The 24377-nt window shown below is 39.4% G+C and overlaps 1 protein-coding gene across 2 annotated transcripts in view; it reads left to right on the top strand.

The window, feature by feature from the left end:
- Positions 1-1976: 1976 nt before the first annotated feature.
- Positions 1977-24377, top strand: part of LOC107042093 (protein LZIC) — a 137442-nt gene continuing 115041 nt past the window's right edge. For both annotated transcript variants that reach the window (XM_015262972.1, XM_015262971.2), the window contains exons 1-2: positions 1977-2087; positions 2143-2249. In XM_015262972.1, coding sequence (XP_015118458.1) covers positions 2149-2249 — 101 coding nt within the window. In that variant the 5' untranslated portion in view covers positions 1977-2087; positions 2143-2148. The remainder of the gene's footprint in view (positions 2088-2142; positions 2250-24377) is intronic.

The raw sequence follows: 24377 nt of genomic DNA, 5'->3' as shown, positions 1-24377 counted from the left end.
ATAAATATGTCGAGAAAAAGGAAAAGACTTTTAGATCATTAGATTGTGCATTCATTATACTATTGATTATAATATGTTCGATTTTACATTCCTGACAATTATTACAAAATGCGAGGAGCTACCGTATTGAGAACCCCTTTCCGGTTATCGACAAATTTATGCTCGGGCCCTATCATACCAACAGTTCCGTACGCTCCATCGTAGTCCATGCGCCACCGCTACGATTTTTTTTGTTGAACACTTTACATTGGCCCTGTTCATCTCCCCTATAATCTCTGTATCCACGTAAAATTACGCTGTATGAGATACTGCCACCTGCACATTTTTTTTATGTATCACAAAAACGCTTACATTTAATTCTCATCAACATTTAATTGAAAACGCTTCAAAACGCCACCTATGAATGGCGGATATTGGGCTGCACACAGACAGTATGCAACCGAATTTGGGCTTGTGGTAGCGTGTATATGGGAAGCCTAAAATCGTCCATATTAAGGTATGATACAGGGAGGTATGGTGAAGCTTTCATGTCGCCGACACCGAAACAGGGGACAAGTTCCAACGGAAGCCGCGCGCGGCGCTCTTGCGTCCCTTCCCCTCCCGCGGATTAGATCTCCCATCACACGCCGATTTTACTTGCGTCGCGAGTTCAAATCCCCGTCAAATCAATTTTTTTTTTTATGAGAGAGAAATAGTATATTTCGTAACGAGTGCAAAAAAGTGGTTTTTGGCGAGTGGGAGGTTTATAACACGGGCCGAAGGTGAGTGATATAATTTCACGAGCCAAAAACCACTTTTTTCACGAGTTATGAACAAAATTTTTCATCACAATGTGTCGGAAAGTTACTTCTCCGATACAGCGTGATGAAAATAAAATTTTGTGTTCAATCGAGAGGAACAGGATTAAAAAATGTTGAGATGAAAACTATATGATTCTCAGCAAATAGTTCTATGGGATCGAGCGATAAAGATTGACTGAGAGTCATGTCGACTAGACGATTGAAATACTAATTAGAAGGAAGAATAATTAACATCAGAAGTCCATTTAATTAATTATTCCTCTTCTCTTCAGTGAAGCTTAATAGGGAAGAATTTGGAGGGATGGGATTACGATAATGAGGATCCCAGTTTGAACTATGTTTTTTAATGTTTTCTTCTATGAACAAGTTTTGAAAAAGATACGAGGGTCATAATGGTCACGAGGGGTGAAATAAATGAGGTACAAGGGGTTTCAAGAGCCACAAAAGAAAAAAAAAGTCCCAACTATTCACTTACGCACCTCACACAAATAACAATCGTTCTTTGACACTTGATCACTCGATAGCAAATCACCGCTTTTTTCCAGCCATTGTCGTCGCTTCTCAATTTTTTTCACACTGGGAAGGGAGAAAAAACGATAATTATCCCTAGAAGATGCTTTGCAATTTATAATTGCACACGATTTAATCATTTTACATGAATCAACTCGCACAGACTGTTCAGATCTATTGGAGTACGTTTTGGAGCAGACATAAACAAACAACATTCGCGAGATATTTTCGCGCGAAAAATAAATATTGTTCAACATTGGACAAAAATGCATTTTCATTTTATTTTTAATGCTATTATATTGAGCAGTGATTTCACTCTCAATCTTGGTAATTATTTTCAGTAAAAAAAGAAAGAATTCACCTATTATAAGATAAAAATCACCCCATTAATGAAAGAGTGAGCGGGCCATTGACTATTAAAGAAATAGTACATGAAAAACCAAGAATATATTTGCATTTTTTTATTTTTCTTCGCATTGTACATGTAATTTCATACGGGGCTAATTATTTTGACTTAAAATATCAATTTCATAACGTTCCCTCCAGCAAAAAAAGTGCCAGTGGTGGGAGACTAAAGGAGATGAGGGGAAGCGTAAGTCGACCGGAACGCCGCTTCTGGCGCTCCGGCGAACTTGTCCCCTGTTTTCTGGCTTCATCATACCTGCTTGTATCATACCTTAGTCCATATTGGTGAAAACGAGCGCCGCCATCGGTAATTAACGGTCCCAATACTGGATTAACATCTCCCAATACAAAATTTTTGCAAAACTTTAGCAGGTAAGTGTCTCACCTTTATTTTTCATTAGAAACATAACCTTGTGTTCTTTTATAGTTTACAATGAGTTCCCATGGAAAAGTCGAAACTGAGAGCCTCAAGAGAAACCTGGAGGAGCAGTTAGACAGATTAGTGCAGCAATTAGAAGATTTAGAAGAATGCAAGTGAGTTTCACAATTATTGAATTTCGAAATGTATATCTGTGAAAATTGGAAAACAATTCTTTCAATTATTGATAAGAGGGTCAGAAGATATTGATGAAATAATTACGACGTTGATTAAATTGTTATAGTGCTTCTAAATCTTTCAATTTTCTTCATATTCTGATCAAAGCTTAACATTTTGGATAAGCGCAATCGGAAGAATAGTTTCGAAAACCTTTGTGAGTAAAATATTTCACTTAATATTTAAGATGTTTCGGCTTGCTGAAATATTTCGCAAGTTTTACCGCGAGACTGAACTATGGAAACGAAAACGTTTTTCAGGCAATTGCCAGAAAAAATTTGTAATTGATCGAACATACTACTCTTAGTACTATAATGATGGAATGATGAGAAAATCTCGATAATTCTGGATGAAAAATATGCAAACTGCGAGTAAAGTATTATGATAGAGTTGCGTCCTTTCAAATTACCATTGTTTGGAAGTTTTACAAGACCAACATTTTTTCACTCCGCATATGCAGAACATCGACATCCATTACGAGGTAGGTAGAGAAGATTTCTAGCGCATTTTTCGACAGTGCCTTCATGCTTAGCTACTTTCTCTACAGGAAAATTATCAACCGGTACAGCGATCGATGATGGACTTACTATCGTATTTATATTATATAACAATGCACAGTGACGTCATTGCCAGTGAATATTTTGAATAAAGGATTTTATATTGAATTAAAAAACTGTTCAATAAATAATTATACACTGAAATCGCAAATTATCCAACAAAATATTCTATATACAAGATATATAGCATACGTCCTCTCGGTATGATTATTATTATTTCTCTTATTATTAGTGTTCACAACATCATTATTTTCTATGCGCAGATTGTTTTTAGTCTTGTTGTTATCACTTTATTTCTTTATGATAGATCCGTCCGATGAATCTCGAGTGATTGTTAACAAACATTTTGTCACGTGGAATTTAAAGCGGTCTCCCCTTAAACAGTTCTTTCAACCATGAATAAGCGGAAAAAGTGAAGAATTTTTCAATAAAATTAACAAAGACTAGAAACAATTGGCAAAAGAATGTCGATAGTAATACACCAAAATTTTCCTCAAAATGTGCTAGGTTTTTTTATTCCATTTTTTCGTACATGCGACTCGAAAAGTAAGGATTGCGTGACCAGTTGAGGAGGGGGATGACTACCCAAATGAGGTAAGGGATGAGCAACCAGGTGAGGTGGGGGAGTACTGAGAAGGGTCTATAGGACCTAATCATGAAAGCCTCTCCAGGCCTTCTCAGGCTTTGTATGGATTCTTTATACTCCTAAGAACTACCGTATATGTACAGAAGTCCAGGTTCTCAGTACTACTGAGGACTTGAGAACAATATAAAAAGAGACCAATCTGCACCGATTTAATACTACTAACTCCTGAGGAGTAATGAATCTTGGGAGTATTTGGCAGGATCAAATATTCGACTCGCGAACACGCATGAAAAAATTCAATTGGAAACCTAGCGAATTCGCTAGAAAATTCTATTGGAATTCTATGGGTTTTCTATAGGATTTCTATTGGAGATCTATTGGAAAATTCTATTTGTTTTTTGCCCTGTTTGCCCTATTGGATATTCAATAAGAAAATTAATAGATTTCGATTTTTTAAAAATTTTTCTCTTAAATTAATTCTCTTAAATTTTTTCTATTAGACTTATTGGGTAAAAAATTTTCTAAGTTTTTTCCGCTGGATTTTGTTTTGTTTTGCATTGTAGAATCCGAGTGGAAAAAATTTAGAAAATTGTTGCCCAAGCATTCTTATAGAAAAAATCTCAAGAGAAAAACTTGAACAGAAATTTAAAATCTATTGACTTTTTCTTATCGAATATCCAATAGAATCAGCGAAGAAAAAAAATAGAAATTTCCAATAGAATTCCAATAGAAATCCTATAGAAACCCTCATAGAATTCCAATAGAATTTTCTAGCGAATTCGGTAGATTTTCTATTGAATTTTTTCATACGTGAACTCATCGCTTTCAGTGTATTTCAGTCTTAGTTCTACAAATATCGTGGATAAAAAGGATTTTTGAGAAATTCGCTACAGGATCGTTTTTATACATCGTTGTGACGACTACTAGAACAAAATTAACAAAAATTTCTTGAAACCAATCCAAAACCAATTTCTCTAAACCAAGTTCCAAAAAGGCTTGCGTACGGTCATCCGAAACTGTATTAGTTGGTGTATGCTAAACCTAGGAACTAAAAAGTCACAAAGCATGCAAAATTCACAGTTAGTGCAATTCGGAATAGTATCTTTTCGAAATGTGAAAAGTTAGAGGTGATGAATAATTGGACCATGTTTTTGTCAGAATCAACGATTATCGAGAACTTATCGTGTTGGAATCGTTAAAATATTACGTATATGTAAACAGCGCATAAAGTAAAAATTGAATCAATAAATGTTCAGAGTATGAAATTTTCGAATGTATATTGATGGGGTTCATGGTATTTGCGAAATCAGACTTAATCTAAAGTGTTGAGTACGGGAATTTAGATTATTCGATAACTGTAAAATTCTACATCATGAATCGTCTAATATATTATTATACGAAATATTCTTTAAATGATTCTATAATAAATAAAAACGAGAATTTGTATGAATCCTCGATATTTTAAATGATCGAGCGGACCATGAAAATGAAAATGGACTCAACGATTCATGCAAAGAGGATTGACTAAAGTAGAGGCTCAGATCTCGGGGTTGAAGTGACCCCAAGCCAAAAATAGTTCGACCCCAACGGAGGGATGGCGCCACGGTCGAATCTGACGGCTGGGTGAACTGCCTGTGCGGGTAACTCGGCAGTATATAGCAGTCCCGCTGTCACAGGACTATCCATAGTTTCGAAGGGGAATTTATGCTCTCCTCATCCTCAACATGTTCTTAATGTTTTTCAGGTGATTCATTTGCTGGCTAATTAATATTAAGGAATGAAACCCAGACGGTGTGATGGAGAATTAAATTCCCCATCAATCGATCCCCGTTGCATCCCTTAATCTATGTAACAAAAAAATAAAAACTACGACAAAAGTCATGGGCTAGTGAGAAACATGATTTTCTTCTCGGCGCACAGTGACTTTTCACCATTCGCCCGCGAATTAAAAATTNACAGTTAGTGCAATTCGGAATAGTATCTTTTCGAAATGTGAAAAGTTAGAGGTGATGAATAATTGGACCATGTTTTTGTCAGAATCAACGATTATCGAGAACTTATCGTGTTGGAATCGTTAAAATATTACGTATATGTAAACAGCGCATAAAGTAAAAATTGAATCAATAAATGTTCAGAGTATGAAATTTTCGAATGTATATTGATGGGGTTCATGGTATTTGCGAAATCAGACTTAATCTAAAGTGTTGAGTACGGGAATTTAGATTATTCGATAACTGTAAAATTCTACATCATGAATCGTCTAATATATTATTATACGAAATATTCTTTAAATGATTCTATAATAAATAAAAACGAGAATTTGTATGAATCCTCGATATTTTAAATGATCGAGCGGACCATGAAAATGAAAATGGACTCAACGATTCATGCAAAGAGGATTGACTAAAGTAGAGGCTCAGATCTCGGGGTTGAAGTGACCCCAAGCCAAAAATAGTTCGACCCCAACGGAGGGATGGCGCCACGGTCGAATCTGACGGCTGGGTGAACTGCCTGTGCGGGTAACTCGGCAGTATATAGCAGTCCCGCTGTCACAGGACTATCCATAGTTTCGAAGGGGAATTTATGCTCTCCTCATCCTCAACATGTTCTTAATGTTTTTCAGGTGATTCATTTGCTGGCTAATTAATATTAAGGAATGAAACCCAGACGGTGTGATGGAGAATTAAATTCCCCATCAATCGATCCCCGTTGCATCCCTTAATCTATGTAACAAAAAAATAAAAACTACGACAAAAGTCATGGGCTAGTGAGAAACATGATTTTCTTCTCGGCGCACAGTGACTTTTCACCATTCGCCCGCGAATTAAAAATTCACCTCTCCCCTCCTAATTGAGATTAAGGGATGAAAAAAGAGCAGTTCGACGGAGAATTAAATTCCCCACCAACTAACCCTCTTTCATCCCTTAATCTCTGTAAAAAATGGAAGAAACTGTCATGGAAATAACAGCGCAGTAAGAAAAATGATTGTTTTGCGGCGCACAGTGACTCCCGGTAATTAAAAATTCACCTTTCCCCTCCTAATTGAGATTAAGGGATGCAAAAAAAGCAGTTCGACGGAGAATTAAATTCTCCATTAATTAACCCTCTTTCATCCCTTAATCTCTGTAACAAAAAATTAAAAACTGCCACGAAAGTCAGGGGCCAGTAAGAAAAATGATTTTTTCGCGGCGCACACTGACTATTCACCATTCGCCCGCGAATTAAAAATTCACCTCTCCCCTCCTAATTGAGTTTAAGGGATGAAAAAAATGCAGTTCGACGGAGAATTAAATTCTCCATTAATTAACCCTCTTTTTCTCCCTTAATCGTTATGTTTGAAATTTTCCCATGAATAGATTATTGGCATGAGCATATCTGTTTGCACATTGTGACACTCCACCTCTAATACCTTTTTCTATGAATAATACCATTTCAGGATCAGTCAAAAGCTCTAAATTCACTCCTGTATGTTTAAGCATAGCGTCGAAAGCTAATCCTGGTGCTGTATAATAATGGAGTGGATCCAATTCATAAGTAGAAATGCAATTACGACGAAAGTTTTCAAAAATGGCAGCCAACAATAAAACATCTGTCTGTAGATAGAGATCCGAATACTCGCCCAGTGTGATATTGAATGTGCTCCATACATTCATTGCATGCTGATAATCCTCATCAGCTACATTTTCATCAGTTAATTTTGAATAAAAGTCTTTTTTGTCTGGTAATTCAGTTTCATCCAATTTATCCCAATTATCAATATATTCATAGGGGAATACACCTTTTCTACACAACAAATTGAATCTTGTTGAATCAGGTTGATATTTCTTGATGATTTCTTTATGATCATTATCAAGATAACTCGCTAATCTTTCAAGGCTACTCCCCATGCAACGGAATGAATCAATAAATCGTAAGTTCACACAAGTGTTTGGAACGTATTTGGTAAGAAAGATGTATCGATCCTTATTCACTGAAAGAATTTTTACATCACCTTCGAATGTCGTTGCAATGCTTCGAATGATAAAATGAGCATCATAACCAAAGAGATTGTGAAATACGATTGGGATGATGTGGGAATCTTGATATACTAAATTGCAACTGTTATGTGCAGGTCCACGATATTTTCCCGTTAAATGACTATGATCCCGAACCTTATCACCGTTGATGAAAGTTTTTTTGCAGATATGACATATCTTTGCCGTTTGGAAGTCTTCAATTTGTTTGTCTGATAATGTTTCCATTTTTAAATTGTTCTTCAAATGTGACTTTATATGTCAACAATTTCATCTCTGTTGTAAACCACTCAATACAATCAAGCCCTCGTTGGCTTTTGAATTCTGATAGTGAATCATCAAAAGCACATTTCATATAAAATGCAGCACTATGAGGAACATGATGATCATCTTCTGTTGAGTCTATGATACATTCTAAGTCTGCGTAAACAACAAATGGAACCTCTTCAACATGTTTGAAATTTTTGAAGTTGAGTATTTTATCTTTCCCTTCAGGCATTACCATCCGTACTTTATTCAAGTTTGCGCAATCTTTTTTGTGTTTCTCAAACGAATGCTGATATCTGAAGTGACACAGGCATCGATCACATAAACATGTGAAACCGTTCCTTTTAGAAATTTGAGGACTAACCAAACGTGATAAATTGCGAATCCACGCGAAATGAAAGAGCGATTCGTCCGATTCATCCCGATTGCTCTCAATCATTAGTAGGTGGATGGGTTCTTGATTTGTGATCTTCTTACTTAGATATACAGGGAAAATTGAGTGGCTACGCCCGCACGGTTCAACCCCATAAATATTGATACTCAGATCATTCATTTCCTTAAATTTGACTGCACCTTTGAGCGTCATTGGAAAATTGAGCCCCTCATATTTGAGTACATTCCGAAAATGGGCATATTAACTTTATAGACTTGGGTTCACTTTAGTTGGATGAATTAGCTGCTGTAACCGCCCACAAGAAACAAAATTGATCACTATTTTGTATGTTAACAACAGCTTTCTTCACTTGAATATCCTTTGGTAGCTCGACGAATGTTGAGTCTCCACCTTTAAGAGGTTCATATTTATTGATATTGATAATCAAATAGATGATTTCAGTCAATGTCCAACCGGAACCAGTCTCTTGAAAGTCTTCCTGCTATGCAATGATATCATCAAAGACGGATTCTTTGAACTAATCATTCAAATCAGTCGCCTGGAGAATCACGTGGTATTTCGTGATGAAATGCTTTGTTTCCTCCTGAATTTCATCTGAGCCTACAATAGAGAATTTGCAAAAGAGTACACAATTAACTCTCAAACTACCCTCATCAGCTAAAGTATCCTTCAAATGTGAAAGGATCAACACCCTGCAATCCTGTAAAAAAGACCTAATGTCTTTGTGAGTTAAGTTTATCACAGCTCCTGTTTTAACACGATCTCTGAATGCTGATTGTAGATCCTTCCATTGTACTCGGTTTGAAATCTTGTCCACTGATTTTTTTTCCTCATTCTACCACCATGCTTCAGGTCCAATTTGAAAGCTTCCCTAAACCAGAATAATTCTGCGATGGTCGCTTGTATTCCACTTTTCTCACCGCTGATTTTGACTCTTCTGAGATATTTATTCAGAAGTTTTATATTCTTCTCTGTCCAATTCTTCAGATTCTCTACCTCATCGGGTGGAATGTGAGGAAGCATACAATATGCTTCTCTCAAGACTCGCAATAATTTTTTTCTCTGTTCATCCATTTCGAGAGACACAATGAGCACTGAGCCACTTCAGGCTGTTCTCCTCCTTAATATACGCCCGGGAATGAGTCATCGATAAAAAAAAACAATCCTGAGAAATCAATTCGATAAGCTGAAGGGGGGAAGCGTCTCAGATTTCACTCTCGAAAGTTCTAGAACAGTCTCGATATCACTTCTGAAATCTCCAGATGGCGCTCGAGCCTTCTAGAAGATTCTAGAGTGGGATGATGTCATATTTGATAAGGGGATGAGTCATTTCTTCGATGATTCATCACCAATAATACCCTCAATGTACTAATTCGAGAAGTCTTCAGATGGCGCAAGAGTCTTCTCGAAGATTCTAGAGTAGGATGACGTCATACTTTGATAAGACTAGCATATATAAACCCGCTGAAAGATTTCGAGAGCAGTTCATCACTTCTGTTCGAAGTGTATAGTTGGGAAAGAATTTTGAGAAGGAGTACCTCGATCGTCAAACTAACTACAGCAGTAAGTATATTTTCATACATGTAGTGTAAATATTGTGATGAAAAGCAGACAATCATGATACTAATCATATTCTTCTTGAATTTTTTTCAGTTATACTGATATAATGGATTTCTCTGCAATTAACGATGCTGCATGCAAGAGTTTCTTGCAAACGAAGAAGATGATCGAGTTGGATCCTAACATCATGTATTCCATCAGAGGTGTCAGAAAAGTGCCAACCAAGTTCGGATCAAGCATCGTCATCATCATCGATGACAAGTTCAGTGCCTTCTTACAAGAGCGGGTAGTGAAAGTGATCCTGAGTGATGAGGCTCTCTATGAAAAGTTGCAGAATGCTGTTTCAGAGAAGAAAATCAAACTCAAATATCTTGGTAAGGGGAGGCTCTTCAACTTCATTGAAATCTGAAGCGAGAATCAATCAAACTAAATGAGTTTTTTGTATGGCTATACCTTAAATTGATGAGCAATTATAAAGATAATCAATGTCAATAAATTCCTATAACGAAATCTCATATTGTTCTCTGTTTGAATCATTTATTCTTCGATTTAAATCCTACCCATCAAATTATCCCTCTGTCCATTGATGAAAATAAGCATCTATTATATTCTTGATCTTATAATAATAAAATAATCATTATGATGATAAATACTCCTGTGCGGAAAAGATGGGAAACATCACAGTCTTCCAGATGTGTATTTGAATTGTGGGTGCAAACCCCATTAGATTTTTTTGACATCAATTTTAAAAAGTTGAAAAATATAAAGGCGAGTTCATCTTATTTTTTACTATTCATTTATTTTTTATTTTGTTCACGAATACATATTAAACATTGTATGGAATATAAAGGTATCAATAATCATTTCTAATTATTATGAAAAAATTATCCAATCTGATAATTGACAAACGAGACAATTCTTTACGAGTGGTACAGGTCCGTCCACAACGTCTCCATGAATCGAAGTTGGATGATGTTGATAACATCGGCGGTACTCGTTAATTTCGCTCATGTTTTTCAACCTCTCTGTCAGCGTCTCCCATAATTCGTCAATGTGTTGCCATGCACATTTCAAGAGAAATCTCTTCAGGAAATGTGTAGAATCTGTTGGCAGCATTTGCGTATCCCGTATCCAATCGAAGATGTCAGTGATTGAATCCAAAGTCGAATCGAAGTACTTCGTATACCATTTCATCAGCTTCTCACAATTTTCGAATGCACAGGTGTAATTCTCAATGAGACTGTGCTCTCGATGATTCCAACATCTGCGGGTAATTATATCTTTTGCCTTTGAGCACCCCAAATCATTCAAGTCAATTATCACCTTATCACTGTAAGATTGTAACCATTGTTTCTTTTGCAGTCCATTCACGAAGATAATTGTTACTCCTTCTGTAATTTGTGTAATCGTATCTTGAACCTCATCATATGGTATGGATCCAGTTTCCCATGCGATTCTATGGTGATTATTAATAATCCACTTGTTCGTCCTCTGGTACTTCTTTGGTAGTTCATCCCATCCACATGGGGGTTGGAAAAGCAGACAAGCACACTCATTTGTTCCAACTGCTTGAACTGCCAGTTCTTTTTCAATAAATTTCTGAGTTTGGTGTTGAAAATCTTAAACATCCAACATCAACATTATAATAACACACTAAAACCGCAGACCGTGATGGTAGCGAATCAATTTTGTGTTTGAAGCTGAATCCAGTGGAGTCGGTTGATTTTATAGCAACTCACCCCTCTTACCCCACCCCGATTGAAACCATCATGGAACATTCTCGAATATTTGCGAACAAGTGACGTAATTTTTATTCCAAGACAGCAATGACTCATTACAATATGCGAGTTTCGACCGGTCATTATATTTCATTCAAGTCCTAACAGCAAACATGGGATATCGCCCACCGCGCGATGAGTCATCGATGACGTCATCCTTCTTGAATGTACAAGTCTCAGCAGGACTTACGGGAAACCCCCACCTCGCACATCGATGAGTTATCAGTCTGAGTGACTTACCGATGTCATTTATCTTAAAAATATTCGACCATTGTTTTCACATATTTGCACATGTTTGCACACGTTTGCATATGTTTGTAAATGTTTGCAAATATTTGAAAATATTTCCAAATATTTGCAAATGTTGTCAACTGTTTGCAAATGTTTACAAATGTTGTCAACTGTTTGCAAATGTTTGCAAATGTTGTCAACTGTTTGCAAATGTTTGCAGAATGTTCGCAAATGTTTACAAAATGTTTGCAAATGTTGTTAAATATTTGGATATGTTTAGGATTTACGGGGAGTTTCCCCACAGTGCAAGTCGATGACTCATTGATGACGTCATTCACCTCGAAATTTCCGCGATTGTGGCGGCAATATCCAATTTTATCCATGTATCCACAGGTTTTCATGTTGCATACAAGTCCCACCAGGACGGTTCCCCCACCATGCGAGTCGATAACTTATCGATGACGTCATCCGTCTCGAACCTTCCACAGCTTGTGGCGCCAATATCCGATTTCATGCAAGTTTCAACATGTCATCATACAAGTCCCAACAGGACGGTTCCCCCACCACGCGAGTTGATGAGTCATCGATGACGTCATCCTTCTCGAACGTTCCGCGACGGTGGCGCCAATATTCGATGTCATGCAAGTTTCAACAGGTCATCATACAAGTCCCAACAGGTCTTAGAGGGATTCCCCCACCACGCGAGTCGATGAGTTATCCGTCTAGAAAATTCCATGACGGTGGCGCCGCCCTAGTATCATATTCCATACAAGTCCCAACAGGACTCAGGAAGTGTCCTCACCACGCCCCCGAGTTGATGAGTCATCGATGACGTCATCCATCTAGAAAATTCCGCGACGGTGGCGCCGCCTGGTGTCTGTTGGGTGAAGTACTGTTTTAAAATATTCAAAGACATGTTTGAAATATTTGAACATTTTGAAAAAATTTGAAACATTTTTGAAACATTTTAAAAACATTTGAAACATTTTAAAAATATTTGACAAATTTTTGAAACATTTTAAAAACTTTTGAAAGATTTTGAAAACATGTTATAACCAGTAGAGTGAATAGGAATTACGGGGTACCCCCACCACATGTAAATCAATGAGTGATCAACCTGAGTGACTCACTGATGATGTCATCCAACTCGAACCATACAGAATCCATCCCGGTGTCATATTCCATACGAGTCCAAACAGGAAGTACCCCCCCCCCCCCNCACTCGACGAGTCATCAACCCCCGAATGATTCACCGATGACGTCCTCCGTCTAGAAAATTCGATTAACTGTGGCGCCGCCTGGTGGCGGTCGGGCGAAGTACTATTCAGAACCCGTCCAGCCTAACTACTTGTGAAGACGGAATGAAAGCAACATCTATCGATCGAGAATTATATTCTCAATAAATGTCAGCGGTTTCATTCCTTAATCTCTATTAGGAGAGGAGGAATGAATTTTCAAAGCGCGCAGTAACTCCGGACAAGTTCTTCTCATTCAAAAATTAATTTCTCCCCCCCTAATCCAGATGGAGGAATGAAGCCAAAGCGTACCGATCGAGAATTGTATTTTTAATAAATGATATCGGTTTTATTTCTTAATCTCAGTTAGGAGCGGAGGAATGAATTTTCAAAAGCGCGTAGTAACCCCGAACGGTTCTCCGGCGTCGAGTGAGCCCGGAGGGGCTCCCCCGACTGGAAAATTCATTTCTCCCCCCCCCCTAATTGGTATGAAGGAATAAACGGAACGTCTATCGATTGAGAATTATATTCTCAATAAATGACAACGGTTTCATTTCTCAATCTCTATTAGGAGCGGAGGAATGAGTTTTCAAAGCGCGGAGTAACTCTGGACAAGTTCTTCTCATTCAAAAATTCATTTCTCCCCTCCCCCCCTAATTAAGATGAAGGAATGAAACCAACGTCTATCGATCGAGAATTATATTTTTAATAAATGACACCGGTTCCATTCCTTAAGCTGAATTAGGAGCGGAGGAATGAATTTTCAAAAGCGCGGAGTAACCCCGGACGGTTCCCCGGCGTCGAGTGAGCCCGGAGGGGCTCCCCCGATTGAAAAATTCATTTTGCCCCCCTAATTGCGATGAAGGAATGAAAGCAACATCTATCGATCGAGAATTGTATTCTCAATAAATGACAACGATTTCATTTCTCAATCTCTATTAGGAGCGGAGGAATGAATTTTCAAAAGCGCGGAGTAACCCCGGACGGTTCCCCGGCGTCGAGTGAGCCCGGAGGGGCTCCCCCGATTGAAAAATTCATTTTGCCCCCCTAATTGCGATGAAGGAATGAAAGCAACATCTATCGATCGAGAATTGTATTCTCAATAAATGACAACGGTTTCATTCCTTAATCTCTATTAGGAGAGGAATGAATTTTCAAAGCGTGCAGTAACTCCGGACATGTCCTTCTCATTCAAAAATCAATTTCTCCCCTCCCTAATTGAGATGGAGGAATAAAACCAACGCCTATCGATCGAGAATTTAATTCTCAATGAATGACAGCGGTTTCATTCCTTAATCTCAGGGGTCCCATGGCCTCGTTGCTGGGCCAACATTTATTGGCGGGGGGGGGGGGGGGGGGGATCGCAAGTGTCAGATAGAAGAGGTAAACGTAAGTATCGTGACGATCTAATGATTGATTGATTGATTGATTGATTGATCTAAGAGTCAAACGGGAGAGATGAACACAATTATCGCAAGGGTCAAACGGAAGAGACGAACACAGTCAGCGGTATAGAGCCTAATGGGAGTGATAAATATACTAATCGCGCGGGTCTAATGGGAATGATGAATAGAGTATTTGCAAGAATCAGATAGGAAAGACGAGCACAGTCATCGTAAGGATAATGGGAACGATGAATAGACTAATTTTCGTCTCTTCCATTAGACCCTTGTAATAACTGTGACACGCTCTCTCATTTGACCCTTGCGCTTCCCCCCCGCCTCCTCCCCTCAATAAATGTTCGCCCAGCAACGACGCCATGGAACTCCTGTAATTTAGGGCCATGGAAGGTGTCCATGGACCCCCCAATCGTCATAAAATTACATGGAAATTTCATGGCCATGTCCATGGCCGCGGACACCAATATCTATGGCCGCGCCGTAGCTAGTTGCATACGTATAGACTATGATGTAATTATTGATTGTTTAGCCGAGTATATCAATAACATCTGGAAAAAAGAGAACACTGTGTGTTGTGTTAAGTATCCCAATAACAATGGATATTCATATACTCGTTTTCAGGTAGCACCAAGAGAAGGCAATCAATATCACTCCCCACCTAAACTTTAAAAAAAGCATTAGTTTGGAAGACAATACGAGACATTGCCGAAACAAACTATAAAACATGAAATTGATTGGAATTTCAGTAAATAGCTCTAATCATCGATAACGAATTATGCACATATTGCAGATTTAGATCACTGTAAAAAACATTTGAACAAGCATTCAAAACATTTTTTGCAATACACTTGATTCATAATACCAACAATCTGTAAAGATGTTGATGTTGCCAATCGTGCATTGTTCTATTGGACACCTAGACATACATTAATCAAATATCTGATGCGAAAAATTCGTGTTTACTTACAATTATGCTAAATGCTCGATGTAGCTCTTCCATGGTCCGTCGTGCTGTCAAATTTTCTTCCTAGAATATGGCCTGAAGGATCAATAGTGATCAATGGAGAAATATCATGATCGGAACGATGGGAACAATGTACATACCGAATTTGCAATTCATGTCTTGATCCGGAGGCGACAATTTAGTTCTGTCAAATTAGAATTTCCACCTTTACCTCCATAGAATACAGATAAATATTATGTCATTTAGCACGAAAGGATAGCTAAAAAGCATATCAATTTGTTCAGATCACAGCTTTCTCGGTAATTATTAGAAAAAATAGAAAACTGCAAGCTGAAAGTTTCAATTTTGTCAAACAAATTTTCAGTAAACCGTCATTCCAAACTTTGATACGTGCTTTGTTAACTATTTTTCAGCATTTAGTGACCTAAATTTCATTTGAATTCTGTACAAGGTTTGGCCAAAAAAGTCCTAATTTGACTGAACACTATTTTTGAGGGGAACTGTAAACTATGAATGCGCTTTCGAGGATATATGAGAGATAATCGAGAGATTGTTTGAGACCACGGCAAAATAATTGTCGAAATGAAACGACTCAGAATATCAAGAACATGCCTGGAAACATTTGCATTTATGATAGTCGACCCGGAAAACCCGAGTGGAAATTCCGGTCAGGTCTTGATCAAGTTGACGGATCCGGTCTTGATCAGACATGTTACGCCTCTAACCAATCCGGATTTGATCAGGACGAATGGATTCGAACTTGATCAAGTCAACTGTATGAAAACCGGATGACCTGTCAGTATCAATAACAATTATAAATGATAATTAATCCAAAACAAAAGATAATTCAATTCTTTCACCGTAGGCCGCCTTTCTTAATGAATTTCCACTGTTATCACCTCTGAAAAAGCTTATTATTTTTTTACCGATGCTGGGGATCGAACCGAGGACCCTATGATTACTAATCCTATGCCCTAACCACTACGCTATCGCGCTATTACTATTGAGTAAACTGTACATTGCCTATATGATTTGTATCGGGGTATTCGTTGAATTTACGATTATTCCTGATCTCGCGGATGTGCGTGTATATTCTCAGAGATAAAATATGTTCAATTAAATTTTTATTTATTTCATTAATGAATAATAATAATGATAATAACAATAACACTAATAAATAGATAGACATGTGATTTTTTTTCTCAAGATCATTTGCGTGTAAGTTTGATACTCCTCTAATACGTATTGACGGCATCATCATCCCTCCCTTCTGTACATTTGAGAAAGGCTGGCCGGTAATTAAATTGATTAATTAAATTAATTTGATTTAATTTATTTCAATTATAGTATAATGATCCTTTTTAAAGAGAAAATAATTATTGATAATGGTTGATAAAACTTAATTTGAATAGTATAATAATAGTTAATTAAATTATTCAAAAAACTTATTGAAATTAATGTCAGGTGGACCGGATCTGAATCTGATCATTTTCTCTTCAATTGACCCCGTTCAAATGCCGATTAATGACATCAAAAACAAATTTGATCAAATTGGGGTCAAACAGCCGACCTCAGGGTGAGATCGTGCCTACCTGATCAGAACTTGATCCGAATCATCCTGCAGTTTTTCGGATCCGATCTACTGGATCAAAATTTGGTCAGGTTCTCATCAGGCACCATCTGATCATGTCTACCTGATCGGAACTTGATCTGAACCCGCCTGTAGTTTTTCGGATCCGATCTACTGGATCAAAATTTGGTCAGGTTCTCATCAGGCACCATCTGATCATGTCTACCTGATCGGAACTTGATCTGAACCCGCCTGTAGTTTTTCGGATCCGATCTACTGGATCAAAATTTGGTCAGGTTCTCATCAGGCACCATCTGATCATGTCTACCTGATCGGAACTTGATCTGAACCCGCCTGTAGTTTTTCGGATCCGATCTGCTGGATGAGAGCTAGGTCAGGTTCTCATCAGGCATCATCTGATCATGTCTACGTGATCAGAACTNCCATCTGATCATGTCTACCTGATCGGAACTTGATCTGAACCCGCCTGTAGTTTTTCGGATCCGATCTGCTGGATGAGAGCTAGGTCAGGTTCTCATCAGGCATCATCTGATCATGTCTACGTGATCAGAACTTGGTTTGAACCCGCCTGTAGTTTTTCGGATCCAATCTGCTGGATCAGAAGGAGGTCAAATAGCGGAATAACGACAATGAAAAAAGAGATTCCTGATAGAACAAAGAATAAGGAGCTGAAAAACAGTTGAAGGGCGGGGCTCATATAAGTAGGCGAATTCACGTGCTTCGTACGAAGGGAGATTTCCACAAAACATGTATCATTTGCTTTTATGCACTAACCGATAAATACAATTTTCTTTCAAATGAATAGCTGAAGATCTACAAACGGTTGTTCTACTATGAGGAATTAAATGGAACATTATAGAAATCCGTAATTGATTTTAATTGACGTCGTGCAGCGGAACGTAGATGATCTCACAAGAATTTAATTCTAAATTTGTAGTGTAGCAAAAATAATGGTGCTCAGGTAAAATATTGAGCAGACAAAGAGCAGAGAATCGAGAAGAAACTACTAGCAATCTACTAACATCGAGAGCGGCTTTCCACGATTTGCACAACAGCACTAGCTTGGACATCCACATGAAATTCATGAAGAATTACGACCAACGAACATGTCATTTCCGAATCAGAATTGGAAAGAAGCAGAGGACAGAAAAAGCTTTGATGGTCGAGATGCATGGAGGACTCGTGAATCAGTCCACCACTTAACCCTTGGACTGATCCATTAAAAAATATAGGCGGCGTACGCATCTTTCACTGATGAGTGACCTTCTGGAGGTTCTTATTGCGACTGTAATGTTTAATTTTATTTTTTAGTGCTTCCCGATTGTTGAGTCTCGTTCTGGAAAAGATTTTCACCTTTATCATGAATTTCAAAGCTGCCAGCCGATGATTGTAGCAACTGTGACTCTCAACGAACCAATCGGGAGCAGATAATTTTAGTGTTCTCCTTATATCGGTAGTGATATTGCGGAGTACGGAAGTTGAACTCCAGTGCTTCTTCCAAACTTGATCAAAAACTGACAACTGCAGCCCAACCAATTCTGAAAATCGGTCAGTGGGACGAGTAAGCTTGGTTATAGTGGGCGCATCGAGATCGACATTTTCAAATTCGCGGAATTCTATGTACAACTCGCAGAATGAGCATCCATAGTCGACTTACACAAGACATGGTTACACGTCTCACACTTATTTATACTTTTGAAAGCCACATAACCTGCGAAGAAGGTGATACCATTGCCTTCACAAAGTGTCATGTGTCCTTGAGGATTAGGAACTAGGGTGTCATTGTCCCGTTTTTCGAGTCCGCGAATGATGTCAACAGCCTCAGACATCTCACCCTCATCACTGTTTTCGTCGTCATTTATCTCACTGGGAACGCTCGTTGATAATGACGGATTATCAAACGCTGATGAAATGCGTGAAGGCTTTGACGCCACGAGAAAGTCATTATCTTCGCATGAGACATTCCCATTATCGCCAATGCGTACGTAGCCCATCGAAAGAACATGTCTCGTGTAAAGTCGGCTCATTCTTACCGTTGGATTTTGGCAGTTTCCGTTGCGAGCTCGAAGGAGACCGAACCAATGTTCGGTCTCGTCTCGAGTCCCGCGTGAAGTCACAAATTTGAAATTTGGATGTTTCTCGGAAAGCTCTTTATACACTTTGATGAGAGCATTTCCAGTCAGCTGCAGTCCTTGAAAACAGGGTAGAACTGTGAAGCCCGACTTTTGAGGGATTCTCCATGTACGACTGCACTCGATCAAGTGCAGAATGAGCTCCTCTATTTGAGGAATCTCCGAAGATAATGGTCTTCTATTGGGATTTGTATCGAGCACGCCTACCGAATTACATGCTTCGATAATATCATTCATTTTTTCAGCAAATTGGACGCTGTCTTTTTATGTGGTTGAAGCCACATTGCATCCTGAAGAATTTTTCAAAGAATTTCCCCAGAATTTGATGGCTTGTGCATAGCGATGTCCGAACATTTGGAAAGCACGTTTTACATTCATTGCTTGGAAGGAATTTAGAGACAAATGAATCTCAGAAATGTGACCGAGGAGGTTGGATGTGGCTAAATTTTTGTCGAACGCATATGTTGTGGTGAAATCATTCCACGAAATAATAACTCGACCATTCTGCTAAATTGCCCCATGGTTTCTCAGTGCGGCAACTACCCTCTTGATCAAATGCGGAAAGTCGAAAGCAACGAAATAAATCTTGTCGCCTATGGTCACCGTCGCTTCCCCATAATTAATCTGCAGGATGTTGTCGTAAAGATGCCGATTATGAGACCCTTGATCGCACACCAGTGATTTTACTCTTACATCAGCCTCCTCCAAACGTTGGAGACATTCTTGTAAAAGTAAATGCATATCTTCTGCAGTCATCCCACCTTTTCCAGATAAGAAGTACGCGATGGGCTGTCGCCATTTATCTGCAGTGTTCAGACTGGTAAGATTGAAGAAAAAGACATACTGTGCTCTCTCGTTCCTTCGTCATAAGGGTCCAAGGTCTACTAGTCCTTCAATGCAGTCATATTTCGAAGAATATTCCTCATAGCTTTTAATCGACGTTTCGTCCCACGCTAGAGAACAATATCTATCTAAAGGACTCAAACGCGACATTTTCTGCTTCAGTTTCTCGAAAATTGTCGGGCAGAATCCCGGAATGATCTCGTACTGAGCTACCCATGAACGAACTGTACTTTCATTTGGGAGTACACAACCCGCCTTTCGCATACGCGAATAGGCCGAAGCAGAATGATAATGGAATTGTTTCGCCAATTCCTGTTCCTCCGAGTTATAAGGAGTGTTTGGTTTGTGGAACTGCAATTTTACCACTGTTTCAGCAGTAGGATACCGCGGCGGGTCATGGGTTCTCAATAAATCGTCAATTGTAACCTGGGCTACTGCTTGTGCAGTGATTTTTGAAGATTGTTTAAGCCGGTATTGCAAATTTCTGATTTTCGCGGTACGTTCTTCTAATTTTGTACAAAGTGTGTCGTTCTCTTCTCGCAATCGTTTGTTCGCAGCTCTCAATCGTTCGACTTCTCTCTTCAAATCCTCATTTTCATTCATTAATTTAGAAGATATAGGATTAAGTGGAAGCGATTCATTCGTTTCATAACTGTTGATCGGAGGGATGGCCGGATCCTCTGATACTGCGGTTTGAATCTCAGGTTCTTGTCCATTTGTTAACGATTGGCTGGTCTCGTCTACATTGAAGGAACCATTATTGGTTGTTTCACTTTCCATCCGAAACTGTTGTTCGTTAACATATGGAAGAGGGACCGCATTCCAGTTCAACCTTTGTCGATCGATACTTAAAAATCATTTTGCAGGAAAATGTCTGCAGAGTCCATAATGCAGTATCGTCTTCTTCGCCAATCCTTGCAGCCTTGTATTAACTGTACCGACATAACATAGAAAAAATCGATAGCAATCATTTCCATAATATATACTACATCATTTCTTATTGAGTTATTAATCATTGAAAGTTCATGGAAAATTCGCCGCTCTGCTGTAGCGGCTGACTATATGTGTGTTGGGATCACTGCGCTACTCAGGCTTGTATGGCATAGTGTGGGATTGACGGCTCTATTTTTAAAAGAATACTACATTAAAAAATATGTTATTTCCCGCTAAACTTGAAAGATTATTGTTTAAACCTCAAGGGCTAAAGGATCAATAATCAAAGGTTAAATCGTGGATATTTGATCATTAATGGTTTAACCCTTCACGTTGAATCATAGACCGTCTCAGCTTTGGCATTTAATCATTGATCGTAAATAAATCAACGCCGTGGCTATTCGCACTGCTACACGCAGCGTGTCACACGCAGAAATTTATATATGGGCGGATGGCATTACCACACAACGTGTCACACGCAGAAATTCATACATGAGCCTGGTGGAACTACCACCAGCGACGTGTCACACGCAGCGACTAGTATAGTTGAAATACACCCCCCTCGGTTGGAAGCTGCACTATAGGGGGTTACTCCTATAATGCTAAAAATGAATAATCAATAACATACCACAATTAGTAATCCAAATACGACGTCGTTGGTCATCAGAAGGAAATCTGAAGAGATGTTGACGCTGCTACGATGTCACTTCACAGCCTTCATACGCGCACGTAGGGAGAAATTTTTTTCGCCATTTAAAAAAAATTAACAAAAAAAGCACAATTCGAACTTCCGCTGGCAAACCCGTCGGATTTGAAAAAGATGTAGCTGTGTTGAGGAACAGAACTCAACTTCTTGAAAGCCGTAGGGGTTGTGTTTATATTTTTGTCGCATTAGCTCTCTCTTTTCTGTATTTCGAGATAAGGCGAGTGGCGAATGTTTTGAAAAACAAAACAAAAATAATTGACTCGGGAACGAGCTCGCCTTCTCTTCCCATCGTAGAATCATTTTTAAATTTCCGAGAAAAATAAATGTTCAAGTATTTATGTTTCTTCGTTATTTCCTTGTCGTTAAAGTTCCGAAAAGACGAAAAATGCTTCTGCGACAATTTCAAGACGTGAATTAAAGCAATGGAAAAAGAATTCACCCTCGCGCATGAAGGTGGGTTTCTTTCCTTTATCTCAATTAGGGGGGGGGGGGGGAAATGAATTTTTGAATGGGGCGCACTTGTCCGGAGTTACTCCGCGCTTTAACATTTCATTTCTCCGCTTGTAATTGACATTAAGGAATGAAACCGCTGTCATTTGTTGAGAATTTAATTCTCGATCGATCAGCATTGATTTCATTCCTTCTTCGCAATTAGGAGAGGGGGGGGGGGAGAAATGAATTTTCCAATCGGGCGAGCCTCTCCGGGCTCACTCGACGTCGGAGAGCCGTTCGGGGTTTCTCAGCGCTTTTGAAAATTCATTCCTCCGCTCCTACTTGAGATTAAGGAATGAAACCGCTGTCATTTATTGAGAATTGAATTCTCGATCGATCGGCATCGGTTTTATTCCTTCATCTCAATTAGGGGGGAGAAATGAATTTTCCAATCGGGGGAGCCCCTCCGCACTCACTCGACGTCGGAGAGCCGTTCGGGGTTTCTCCGCGATTTTGAAAATTCATTCCTCCGCCCCTACTTGAGATTAAGGAATGAAACCGCTGTCATTTATTGAGAATTTAATTCTCGACCGATCGGCATCGGCTTCATTCCTTCTTCGCGATTAGGGGGGGGGGAGAGATGAATTTTCCAATCAGGGGAGCCCCTCCGGGCCCACTCGACGCCGGAGAGCCATTCGGGGTTACTCCGCGATTTTGAAAATTCATTCCTCCTCTCCTACTTGAGATTAAGAAATGACACCGGTGGGATTTATTGAAAATATAATTCTCGATCGATCGGCATCGGTTTCATTCCTTCATCTCAATTAGGGGGGAGAAATGAATTTTTTAATGGGGAGAACTTGTCCGCAGTCACTTCGTGCTTCGAAAATGTATTTCTCCTCTCCTAATTGAGGTTTAGAAATGGATCCTCTGTCAATTCATTGAGAATTCANATGAAATTTATATATTATTGGTTGTTTCACTTTCCATCCGAAACTGTTGTTCGTTAACATATGGAAGAGGGACCGCATTCCAGTTCAACCTTTGTTGATCGATACTTAAAAATCATTTTGCAGNGAATTCTCGATCGATCGGCATCGGTTTTATTCCTTCATCTCAATTAGGGGGGAGAAATGAATTTTCCAATCGGGGGAGCCCCTCCGCACTCACTCGACGTCGGAGAGCCGTTCGGGGTTTCTCCGCGATTTTGAAAATTCATTCCTCCGCCCCTACTTGAGATTAAGGAATGAAACCGCTGTCATTTATTGAGAATTTAATTCTCGACCGATCGGCATCGGCTTCATTCCTTCTTCGCGATTAGGGGGGGGGGAGAGATGAATTTTCCAATCAGGGGAGCCCCTCCGGGCCCACTCGACGCCGGAGAGCCATTCGGGGTTACTCCGCGATTTTGAAAATTCATTCCTCCTCTCCTACTTGAGATTAAGAAATGACACCGGTGGGATTTATTGAAAATATAATTCTCGATCGATCGGCATCGGTTTCATTCCTTCATCTCAATTAGGGGGGAGAAATGAATTTTTTAATGGGGAGAACTTGTCCGCAGTCACTTCGTGCTTCGAAAATGTATTTCTCCTCTCCTAATTGAGGTTTAGAAATGGATCCTCTGTCAATTCATTGAGAATTCAATTCTCAATCGATTGGCGTTCGTTCCATCTCTCCATCTCAATTAGGGGAGGAAAAATTGATTTTCATATGGAGGGCATAATTCCAGGGTCAGTCGGCGTTTAAAACCGAAAGGTTTCCCTCAACGTCGTTGGGATACTCAAAGAGGATAGACCTGAGTAGAGGCCCGGATCGGGGGGTTTGACTGACTCCAAAAATGTTAGTTGGTACCCCACGGGAAAGGCGGCGTCCCGGTCGAATTGTCGGTAAATGTGAATCGGGTGCAGTGATGCCAGATGGGAATTCCCACACGCTCCCCACTCCTCTCGGGTAATAGTGCGCAGCCTTTAGGGCGCAGTCGGCCCGGCGCGACGTTTGAATATTTGATTTGGGGCATGGCTCGTTATTTTATTAGCGTGTCATTTCATGCAAGTCACAAGGGCAATGAGGGCCATGAGGAGAATGTCAAATTTCTCGAGGCCCACGAGGGTCACGAAGAGAAAGTCAAGGTTCATGAGGGTCACGAAGGGCAACGAGGGTGACAAGGGCAACGAGGGCAACGAGGACCAAGAGGGCAACAAAGACCACGAGGGAAGCGAGGGGAAAGTCAGATTTCATGCGGGTCACAAGGGTAATTAGGGCCACGAGGAGAATGTTGAAATTCTCGAGGCGCACAAGGGTGATAAGGGCAACGAGGACAACAAGGACCACGAGGGCAGCGAGGGGAAGGTCAGATTTCATGTGGGTTACGAAGGGTAATGGGGGTCACGAGGAGAATGTCGAAACTCTCGGGGCCCACGAGGGCGACGAGGGTCCCGAGGG

Source organism: Diachasma alloeum, unplaced genomic scaffold, assembly GCF_001412515.2.
Source record: "Diachasma alloeum isolate Michigan unplaced genomic scaffold, Dall2.0 Dall_scaffold_00413, whole genome shotgun sequence".
In the NCBI taxonomy this organism is placed as follows: Eukaryota; Metazoa; Arthropoda; class Insecta; order Hymenoptera; family Braconidae; genus Diachasma; species Diachasma alloeum.
This window is presented reverse-complemented; position numbering and strand designations above follow the sequence as displayed.